Here is an 11296-nt window from a genome sequence, read left to right as displayed (position 1 = left end):
CGAAGAGGCTACCCACAAATCCGAATTAACGGTTAATCGCTCACGTAAAAACTTGTCCGAATCCTTCCATCCTCTTCCGGCTTCTCTTAGCCACGCAACGGGTAATCATTAGCCGATTTTAAAACAAACGAAAATAAAGTATTGTTACCTATTTCCCGATAGGGATTCTATCAAAACTCGCGTTTCCCAACCCCCTGATACAGACACCCCTACCCTTCTACAACGACCGGTGGATCGACCGACACTTTTTCTGAGACTTTACCCCAGAGATGGCGCTGATGGCGCGGCGATTTCAGGGGTGTCCGCACTAATCTTTTGATCGTTTTTTTTTTTTAGATGCTGTGCCGCTGAGATTGGTCTCCATTTGTAGAGGAAATAACTCAGCAGCTCCCGGTCGAGTCCCCGTTTTTATCGGCTGAACGACGAAGGAGTGTGGAGCAGTTTAGTCAGCCAACTCGAGTCGATTTCAGGGTCTCGTACGTATCCTTTATACGTTTTCTTATTTTAGATGCTGCGTCGCAAAACTTGACGTCGTGTTGTAGAGGAGATAACGCGGAGATTAACGAAGGGGTCCTGTCAATTATCGGCTCAACAATAAAGGAATGCGGACTTTGCGGAGCAATCTAAGAGCGACTCGACATTTCTGGAGATTTTTTTTCAGAGAGATGGCGCGTCGGTCATGAAGATAGGGAAAAATCAGGCCGCGAAGTTATTTTTCAAGGCGAGGCTTTGTGCGTCGCCCGGCAACGGACAGGTTATTTCACAGGCCGTGTGAGCTCCATTGTTTCGATCATGGTCGTCTACATAAAAAGGGGCAACTACGGAACGCCGTTTGATCCACTTTTTACTAGGGGACCTCACACCGTTCAGGAAGTTCCCGATAGGGTACGGCCTGGTCGCCAATTCGCCATAATATCTCGGAAACCGTTTGCTAAAAAAGGCAAAACAGACTCCGTATACATGTCCTATGAGGCGTGCGCTGATCTGGTTAAAAACCATAAATGAAGTTGGTGCACTAACAGAACTGTTTTCGTTAATTTTTTAAACGGCTAGTCTAAAGAGAAAACCAATGACTAAATCGAAATCAGCGTTCAAGTTCGATTATACCGTCAGATTTTTGGAGAATTTCAAGAGATGTCATTTTAGGCCGATTTTGACAAAAGTGGAAAGGCTTTACCCTTCCCACTTTTTCATTTTTGGCCAAATTTCAAATTTGGCTTAAAATACATGATTTAGATTCAGAATGGAATGAAAATCACGGAAATCAGGTTTATTTTTCTATTGGTCTTATAGTTTTTCATTTACATGTTAAAAACCATAAAGGAAGTTGGTGCGCTTACAGAACTGTTTTGGTTAATTTTTTTAACGGCTAGTCTATATAGAAAACCAATGACTAAATCGAAATCAGCGTTCAAGTTCGATTATACCGTCTGATTTTTGGAGAATTTCAAGAGATGTCATTTTTGGCCGATTTTGACAAAAGTGGAAAGGCTATACCCTTCCCACTTTTTCATTTTTGGCCAAATTTCAAATTTGGCTTAAAAACATGATTTAGATTCAGAATGGAATGAAAATCACGGAAATCAGGTTTATTTTTCTATTGGTCTTATAGTTTTTCATTTTCATGTTAAAAACCATAAAGGAAGTTGGTGCGCTTACAGAACTGTTTTCGTTAATTTTTTTAACGGCTAGTCTAAAGAGAAAACCAATGACTAAATTGAAATCAGCGTTCAATTTCGATTATGTCGTCTGATTTTTGGAGAATTTCAAGAGATGTCATTTTTGAAATGTCATTACATCTTATATTACATTTTAACATACATATTACATTTTAAAAACCATAAATGAAGTTGGTGCGCTAACAGAACTGTTTTCGTTAATTTTTTTAACGGCTAGTCTAAAGAGAAAACCAATGACTAAATTGAAATCAGCGTTCAATTTCGATTATGTCGTCTGATTTTTGGAGAATTTCAAGAGATGTCATTTTTGGCCGATTTTGACAAAAGTGGAAAGGCTATACCCTTCCCACTTTTTCATTTTTGGCCAAATTTCAAATTTGGCTTAAAATACATGATTTAGATTCATAATTGAATGAAAATCACGGAAATCAGGTTTATTTTTCTATTGGTCTTATAGTTTTTCATTTACATGTTAAAAACCATAAATGAAGTTGGTGCGCTAACAGAACTGTTTTCGTTAATTTTTTAAACGGCTAGTCTAAAGAGAAAACCAATGACTAAATCGAAATCAGCGTTCAAGTTCGATTATACCGTCTGATTTTTGGAGAATTTCAAGAGATGTCATTTTTGGCCGATTTTGACAAAAGTGGAAAGGCTATACCCTTCCCACTTTTTCATTTTTGGCCAAATTTCAAATTTGGCTTAAAATACATGATTTAGATTCAGAATGGAATGAAAATCACGGAAATCAGGTTTATTTTTCTATTGGTCTTATAGTTTTTCATTTACATGTTAAAAACCATAAAGGTAGTTGGTGCGCTTACAGAACTGTTTTCGTTAATTTTTTTAACGGCTAGTCTAAAGAGAAAACCAATGACTAAATCGAAATCAGCGTTCAATTTCGATTATGTCGTCTGATTTTTGGAGAATTTCAAGAGATGTCATTTTTGACATGTCATTACATATTATATTACATTTTAACATACATATTACATTTTAAAAACCATAAATGAAGTTAGTGCGCTAACAGAACTGTTTTCGTTAATTTTTTTAACGGCTAGTCTAAAGAGAAAACCAATGACTAAATTGAAATCAGCGTTCAATTTCGATTATGTCGTCTGATTTTTGGAGAATTTCAAGAGATGTCATTTTTGGCCGATTTTGACAAAAATGGAAAGGCTATACCCTTCCCACTTTTTCATTTTTGGCCAAATTTCAAATTTGGCTTAAAATACATGATTTAGATTCATAACTGAATGAAAATCATGGAAATCAGGTTTATTTTTCTATTGGTCTTATAGTTTTTCATTTACATGTTAAAAACCATAAATGAAGTTGGTGCGCTAACAGAACTGTTTTCGTTAATTTTTTAAACGGCTAGTCTAAAGAGAAAACCAATGACTAAATCGAAATCAGCGTTCAAGTTCGATTATACCGTCTGATTTTTGGAGAATTTCAAGAGATGTCATTTTTGGCCGATTTTGACAAAAGTGGAAAGGCTATACCCTTCCCACTTTTTCATTTTTGGCCAAATTTCAAATTTGGCTTAAAATACATGATTTAGATTCAGAATGGAATGAAAATCACGGAAATCAGGTTTATTTTTCTATTGGTCTTATAGTTTTTCATTTACATGTTAAAAACCATAAAGGAAGTTGGTGCGCTTACAGAACTGTTTTCGTTAATTTTTTTAACGGCTAGTCTAAAGAGAAAACCAATGACTAAATTGAAATCAGCGTTCAATTTCGATTATGTCGTCTGATTTTTGGAGAATTTCAAGAGATGTCATTTTTGGCCGATTTTGACAAAAGTGGAAAGGCTATACCCTTCCCACTTTTTCATTTTTGGCCAAATTTCAAATTTGGCTTAAAATACATGATTTTGATTCAGAATTGAATGAAAATAACGGAAATCAGGTTTATTTTTCTATTGGTCTTATAGTTTTTCATTTACATGTTAAAAACCATTAAAAAAGTTGGTGCGCTAACAGAACTGTTTTCGTTAATTTTTTAAACGGCTAGTCTAAAGAGAAAACCAATGACTAAATCGAAATCAGCGTTCAAGTTCGATTATACCGTCAGATTTTTGGAGAATTTCAAGAGATGTCATTTTTGGCCGATTTCGACAAAAGTGGAAAGGCTATACCCTTCCCACTTTTTCATTTTTGGCCAAATTTCAAATTTGGCTTAAAATACATGATTTGGATTCAGAATGGAATGAAAATCACGGAAATCAGGTTTATTTTTCTATTGGTCTTATAGTTTTTCATTTACATGTTAAAAACCATAAATGAAGTTGGTGCGCTAACAGAACTGTTTTCGTTAATTTTTTTAACGACAAGTCTAAAGAGAAAACCAATGACTAAATCGAAATTGGCGTTCCATTTTCGATTATGCCGTCCGATTTTTGGAGAATTTCAAGAGATGTCATTTTTGGCCGATTTTGACAAAAGTGGGAAGGCGGGATGAAGGCGTTGATGATCAGCGCACGCCTCATAGGACATGTATACGGAGTCTGTTTTGCCGGAAGAGCAAACGGTTTCCGAGATACTATGGCGAATTGGCGACCAGGCCGTACCCTATCGGGAACTTCCTGAACGGAGTGAGGGCCCCTAGTGTTACCACCCCAACTTTATATTTTGTTGTTTATGTTAAGTTTCCCGATAGGGATTCTATCAAAACTCGCATTTCCCAACCCCCTGATACAGGCACCCCTACCCTTCTACAACGACCGGTGGATCGACCGACACTTTTTCTGAGACTTTACCCCAGAGATGGCGCGGATGGCGCGGCGATTTCAGGGGTGTCTACACTAATCTTTCGTTCGTTTTTTTATTTTAGATGCTGTGCCGCTGAGATTGGTCTCCTTTTGTAGAGGAAATAACGCAGCAACTCCCGGTCGAGTCCCCGTTTTTATCGGCTGAATGGCAAAGGAGTGCGGAGCAGTTTAGTCGGCCCATTCGAGTCGATTTCAGGGTCTCGTACGTATCTTTTATACGTTTTCTTATTTTAGATGCTGTGGCGCAAAACTTGACGTCATGTTGTAGAGGAGATAACGCGGAGATTATCGAAGGGGTCGTGTCAATTATCGGCTCAACGATAAAGGAACACGGAGCAATCTAAGAGCGACTCGAAGTTTTGGGAGATTTTTTTTCAGAGAGATGGCGCGTCGGTCATGAAGATAGGGAAAAATCAGGCCGCGAAGTTGTTTTCAAGGCGGGGCTTTGTGCGTCGCCTGGCAACGGACAGGTTTTTCCACAGGCCGTGTGAGCTCCATTATTTCGATCATGGTCGTCTACATAAAAAGGGGCAACTACGGAACGCCGTTTGATCCACTTTTTAATAGACAACTCTTTTTCGATAGTTGTCCGTTTATTAAGCAAATAAATAGATAACTTGTACTGCCATGTAGTGATTTCGATAGACGACGCCTTCAAGGGAGGAGGAGTCTACAACATATTGAATTTATCGAACGATTGTTAGGTCGATTTCGATCAGCGTTGTATAGTTAATGAATGACAACTTGAGTACTTGACGAGTTCTCGACACGCACGTTGGAAGTGTGCGTAATTTTTGAAACGGCTGGTATAATGAGAAAACCAATCACTAAATCAAAATCAACGTTTAATTTCGCTTATGCCGTGTGATTTTTGGATAATTTCAAGAGATGTCGTTTTTGGCCGATTTTGACAAAAGTGGGAAGGCTATACCCTTCCCACTTTTTCATTTTTGGCCAAATTTCAAATTTTGCTTAAAATACATGATTTCGATTCAGAATTGAATGAAAATCACGAAAATCAGGTTTATTTTTCTATTGGTCTTATAGTTTTTGATTTAAACGTTAAAAACCCTAAATTAAGTTGTTGCGCTAACAGCATTGTTTTCGTTAATTTTTGAAACGGCTGGTATAGTGAGAAAACCAATCACTAAATCGAAATCAACGTTTAATTTCGATTATGGAGTGTGATTTTTGGATAATTTCAAGAGATGTCGTTTTTGGCCGATTTTGACAAAAGTGGGAAGGTACACCCTTCCCACTTTTTCATTTTTGGCCAAATTTCTAATTTTGCTTAAAGTACATGAATTCGATTCAGAATTGAACGAAAATCACGAAAATCAGGTTTATTTTTCTATTGTTCTTATAGTTTTTTATTTAAACGTTAAAAAGCCTAAATTAAGTTGTTGCGCTAACAGCACTGTTTTCGTAAATTTTTGAATTGGCTGGTATAATGAGAAAACCAATCACTAAATCGAAATTAGCGTTTAATTTCGATTATGCCGTATGATTTTTGGATAATTTCAAGAGATGTCGTTTTTGGCCGATTTTGACAAAAGTCGGAAGGGCATACCCTTCCCACTTTTTCATTTTTGGCCAAATTTCAAATTTTGCTTAAAATACATGAATTCGATTCAGAATTGAATAAAAATCACGAAAATCAGGTTTATTTTTCTATTGGTTTTATAGTTTTGATTTAAACGTTAAAAAGCCTAAATTAAGTTGTTGCGCTAACAGCACTGTTTTCGTTAATTTTTGAAACGGCTGGTATAATGAGAAAACCAAAGACTAATTCGAAATCAGCGTTCAATTTCGATTATGCCGTGTGATTTTGGATAATTTCAAGAGATGTCGTTTTTGGCCGATTTTGACAAAAATGGGAAGGCGGGGTGAAGCGGGGATGATTACTTCACACTTCGTCTTCATCCTACATGGATACGTTGTCAGTTTTGCCGTAAGGACAAACGGTTTCCGAGATTCTATGGCGAATTGGCGACCAGGCCGGACCCTATCGGGAACTTCCTGAACGGAGTGAGGGCCCCTAGTTCTAAACCGATTTTTTATACAATAAGTCGGGCTTAATTAATAAAGTAAAACTATATGTATTATCAATAGATGGCTACACAGTTTGGTGGATTGTCTGCACAAGATGGTGTACTTCTCTTCCCACTCTGCAGTAGAAATTCATTGTTTGGTGAACCATAACTTCTCATCAGTTGACAGTTGTAGCCACTAGCCAGTTGCCTAGTTGTTATGGAAGGAACGAAGGAGATTGAAGTTCTCCAGTTTTACTGTTGTAGACTATGAAATGCTGACCAGTTATCTGCAGTCAGAAATCCACCTGCCCAAGACTTAGATTCACAGACTGAGAAAACACGAGCTGAAGAAGTTTAGAAATAAACATTCTATGTAAAATGACTGAAGATATTCTAAAATCAGTTAAGTAAATAGTAAAAAACTTGTTGTGTCACAAACTGTTGAAAAAATCTTCCTGACACAAAACTCATGGAAATAGAAATTCATTTGTGGTTGAAACCAGGCAATCAAGCTTATGGGAAATTATCTCTGATAATTTAATGGTCACCCCTATTTCCCCCCCGGCAACCGGAGGGGCGCTAACGTCAAAAATTGCTATTTTCCGCCGGCTGCCGGGGGGCGCTAAAGTCAAATTGTCTATTGACCTGATTGACATGGAAATGGTGTAATCCCACTGAGCTTGCACGATGCCTAGGTAAATCTAGGACCTTTGATTTGTACCTAAATAGGTTCAATCACCCGAAACTGCATATTCTTCTGTTCGGAACTAGGCGTGCAAGATACGATAAAACTGGCCTTATCTTCTTGACTGTACGTTGGCAGAAGTCGAGTCAAAGGAAAACGATATTTAGTTCCATCCTGGATAAGCCAAGGTGTATTTCTACATCACATAGAAGAGGTATAGAATAAGATACCTCTATAATTAGTGTTTCTTTTCCCTCTTTAGTTTAAAACAGATGTCATCACTTTGGATAAAGCAGGGCAAACCATAAACAGTCCACAGTGCCCCATGGCTGCCAGGGGGAAATACTGATCAGGTTAAATTTTCAGCCAAGGAGCACGTTTCACGCGAATCAAACGGTAAATCCAGTTGTCACACCATAAAATATAGTTTCTTTTTGGAAAAGTCTATTGGCTTCAAGACCGTCTCGCCGAGACCAGGCAGGTTGTGTTAAGAACAAGAAGTGATACTGTCCCGTGGATACCAGGTGGCGCTGGTGTGATGATTGTGTCGTTGAGTTTTGTGGAATTTCAAGAGATGTCGTTTTTTGCAGATATTGATTTACTTTAATTTAGTGTTCGTTTGTTACATTACACGTACGTCGTTACGTTACAAACAAATTGCAAAAAATTAACACAACCTACAAACAATAGTAGCAGCAAGATTCGATATTCCAAAACTAGAAATAAAAAAAATCATAAAATTAGCTCACAAATGGCTAAAATAACAACGTTCAAATAAATCACTGACAAGGGGACTGGTGTCGACTGCCACTGCGACAGCCCCTTCGGCTGTCGGCCCCCTTTCCCCCGCTTCTATTGCCAGGGGGGGCTGGTGTCGCGTTCTTCGCCGACTGTAGCCCCCCTGCAAAAACGGGGGGGCTGGTGTCGGGGTACCCTCGGGGGCCACTGTTGGGGGTCCACTGTCGAATTCCCAAGTGGGCGGGAAGGCTATACGGCAAAATTTAAAATTTTGACCATCGACAAAAATATCCCGCCATAATAAAAATTTAACTTATATTTCGATTAAGTTATTGGTTTTCTCATTGAACCAGCCGTTTAAAAAATAAACGAAGACAAAGTGCTGTTAGCGCACCGACGTTATTTTTTGTTTTTTACGTTTAGTTAAAAAAATATAAGACCAATGAAAATATAAACTTGATTTCCATGATTTTAATTCAATTCTGAATCTAAATCATGAATTTTAAGCAAGATTTAAAGTTCATAATCAATAACTCTCAATTTATTCTTGTAAAAAAGAAGATGCAAATTTATTTGTGAAGATTCCTTTTGCAAAAGCACATTTTTTCTCTATTTTTGTCACCCAGCTGTATAATCCAAATAACTGGGAAATAAATCAATGATAGTGCATTACTTTCCGAATTTTTTTTCCTATTCAAATGTTTACTAGCGACAGAGAAGAAACTTCAAACTAGATAGTTCTCTGGTAAATAATAGTGGGTTAATGCATGAAATTCCTTCTGCTCTAATTGTGACAGAACGGTGTCGTCTGCATCGAACAAAACCATGATGAAAAAATGTTAGTGAGCATGTTATAAAAATGATTCCTAAAAGGAATTGCTATTTATTGTGTAAAAATGTAATGATTGCCGTATTTTTCTATGCTTTTTTGTTTATGTTTATTCGTCTTTACTTCAGTCAATCCTCCGGTAAATCAGCCAACGACCAACACCTACAACAAATCTTATTAGAACGAAAAAATGTGACAGTTTTACCAGACATTTGGCCGAAAGACAAAGTAGCATACAGGGACACGACAAACAATATATCGGTTTTATCCGATAATGTGCATATTTTCTATTATCCATGGTTTGGAAACCCAGAAGATGATTCAGTGTACCTGCATTGGAAGTAAATATAAATTTTATAGATAGTTTTAATGGTTATTGTTAACTATTGTGTAAATGAAGTCATGAATATCTGCCGAACTGGGACGAGAAAGACAAAAATGTGTATCCTACTGGAAAACATGTACCACCAGGGGACATTGGTTTGCAATCTATATTATAATGCTCATGATGTCCTTTTAGCTAAATTTCATTTTATTTATTTTTGTTTTCCAGGTGCAAATTTTTATCCACTGTTAGGTTGTTATAGTTCAAAAAATCCTGTCACTGTAGGCCAACATATGAAGTGGATAAGACAGGCAGGAATAGGGGTGCTTGTTATTTCCTGGTATCCACCTGACTTGAGTATACATGCATAAATTGTTTGAATTGTCAAACAAAAAATAAAGGAAAATTAAACAGAAAACAGGTTCTAATGCTCCAAATATTTTTCTATAGGTGACAAAGAAGGGAAGCCATTTGACCAACTTTTTCCAATGTTCCTGGAAACTGCCAGTGTGTATAACCTAAAGATATCATTTCACATTGAGCCATATGAAGGTAAGGTTATATTTAATGCTAATTACTGACCAGTGTGCAATAGTCTGACTATGTTTGAACTTTATAAAAGGAAGAAATCCTGAAAACCTCAGAAAAAACATCAAGTACATAATAGAGAAATATGGTACGTATATATATACCCATTCATGAATTGCGGTTGATTCCATTGATAATTTTACGTCCTGCAACTTGCACCCTTTTGGCCATAGGCAATCACACGTCAGTGTACAAACTCCAAAAGTCTCCGTCAAAAAAACCTCTTCCCGTTTTCTACATCTACGATTCGTATCTCAACTCACCAAATAGCTGGAGTTCCGTGTTAAGCGTTAGTGGTAAACAATCCATCAGAAATACGGACATCGATGGAATTTTCCTCGGACTTGTCGTCGAATTTCGCCACAAGTAATGTCAAAGGCTATTGTCTTAATATTATTGTTAACCGAATTTTCTCCCTCGTTATCACATGGTAGGCAAGATATTGTATCCGGAGGATTTGACGGTTTTTATACGTATTTCGCTGCTAATGGATTCTCCTATGGAAGTTCATGGAAAAACTGGAAATCTTTATCCTCGTTTGCCAGAAAAAATGGACTCCTTTTTGCACCATCAGTTGGACCAGGTTACATTGATACGCGTGTTCGCCCGTGGAATGTGAAGACCACCAGAGAACGCAAAAACGGGAAGTACTACAAGATAGCTTGGACGACGGCGCTCCAGACGAATCCTCCGTTAATTTCTATCACCTCCTTTAACGAGTGGCACGAAGGGACACAGGTTTCTACATTTCTTTTATGTATACATTTTTTCTTGTTTTTCTCTCATTATAGTATTCTTTCCGTATTCTTAGATAGAACCGGCTATTTCAAAATCGAATAAAGGTTACGTTTACAATGACTACTTGCCCGGTGAACCAGATTTCTACCTAAACTTGACTAGACAGTTTGTGTCTCAGTACAGTGAAATCCTGTTTAAAATGAAAACGTGATGGAAGCAACTGGGATTTGTTATGCAAAGCCACAATCAGATTTTTTTTAAGGCTAAATAACTAGTGCAATCGTGACATTCTTCAGAAATGGCATTTTCCTTGTCTGTAGTGTCGTTTATCTTAAAAAGTAAATGACATGGCGTCGAATAGTTTTCTTATTACAAAATAAACTTTTATTGGCTGGTCTGGCTAGTAAACCAAATATGGCGCTCCCCCCTTTATTGACCCCCATATTCTTCATCGATTTTAGTAACATTGGAAACTACATTTGTTATTTTAAAATGTTTTTCCCAATCTACAAAATGAAAGATAGATACAAAACTTATACTTTTGAACGTTTAAAATTATTTACTTGGAATACATCTGTAACGTACGGTAAGTCCATTCGATATAGGACGTGACATAATTGTCTAATCTATGTTAAGCCGTCTCTTTTTCTAAAAGAAACAAACAAAACACGTATGATAATTTACCTGCTTATGCTAGTTTTCGTCTGAAAAAAAAAAAAAAACGCTTTGCATCTTCCAGTATCTAGTGAGGGAGAGCGGCTTGACTTGTTCCTTCTGGGACAGTTCGATAAAGTGGGTCGTCATTCAGCGGGCTCTTCCTGCTCAAAAGTCACAAGAATTTTTTCTAGCAGAGAAATTGACGCAAAAATTTATCACAGTTTTCATCCTTTCACCTCGCTTCTT

The 11296-nt window shown here is 37.3% G+C and overlaps 1 protein-coding gene and 2 long non-coding RNA genes across 3 annotated transcripts; 2 read left to right on the top strand and 1 right to left on the bottom strand.

The window, feature by feature from the left end:
* The first annotated feature begins 6289 nt into the window (after positions 1-6289).
* LOC116915558 lies at positions 6290-7970 on the top strand. The gene is made up of 3 exons (XR_006643884.1): positions 6290-6485; positions 6570-7185; positions 7262-7970. It is a non-coding gene; the product is annotated as an uncharacterized LOC116915558 (long non-coding RNA).
* On the bottom strand, positions 7338-8123 carry LOC116915544. The gene is made up of 2 exons (XR_006643885.1): positions 7963-8123; positions 7338-7891 (listed from the first exon to the last, which is right to left on the bottom strand). It is a non-coding gene; the product is annotated as an uncharacterized LOC116915544 (long non-coding RNA).
* A 587-nt stretch (positions 8124-8710) lies between these two features.
* Positions 8711-10806, top strand: LOC116915644 (glycoprotein endo-alpha-1,2-mannosidase). The gene is made up of 8 exons (XM_032920783.2): positions 8711-9083; positions 9143-9222; positions 9296-9424; positions 9518-9619; positions 9690-9743; positions 9829-10021; positions 10090-10393; positions 10467-10806. Exons 1-8 carry the CDS (start codon positions 8773-8775, stop codon positions 10602-10604), a joined length of 1311 nt encoding a protein of 436 aa, XP_032776674.2. The 5' UTR covers positions 8711-8772; the 3' UTR covers positions 10605-10806.
* The last annotated feature ends 490 nt before the right edge of the window (positions 10807-11296 follow it).

This window comes from Daphnia magna, linkage group LG2 (genome assembly GCF_020631705.1).
Source record: "Daphnia magna isolate NIES linkage group LG2, ASM2063170v1.1, whole genome shotgun sequence".
Lineage (NCBI taxonomy): Eukaryota > Metazoa > Arthropoda > Branchiopoda > Diplostraca > Daphniidae > Daphnia > Daphnia magna.
The sequence above is the reverse complement of the archived record's forward strand: the minus strand, read 5'-3'. Positions and strand labels throughout refer to the sequence as shown.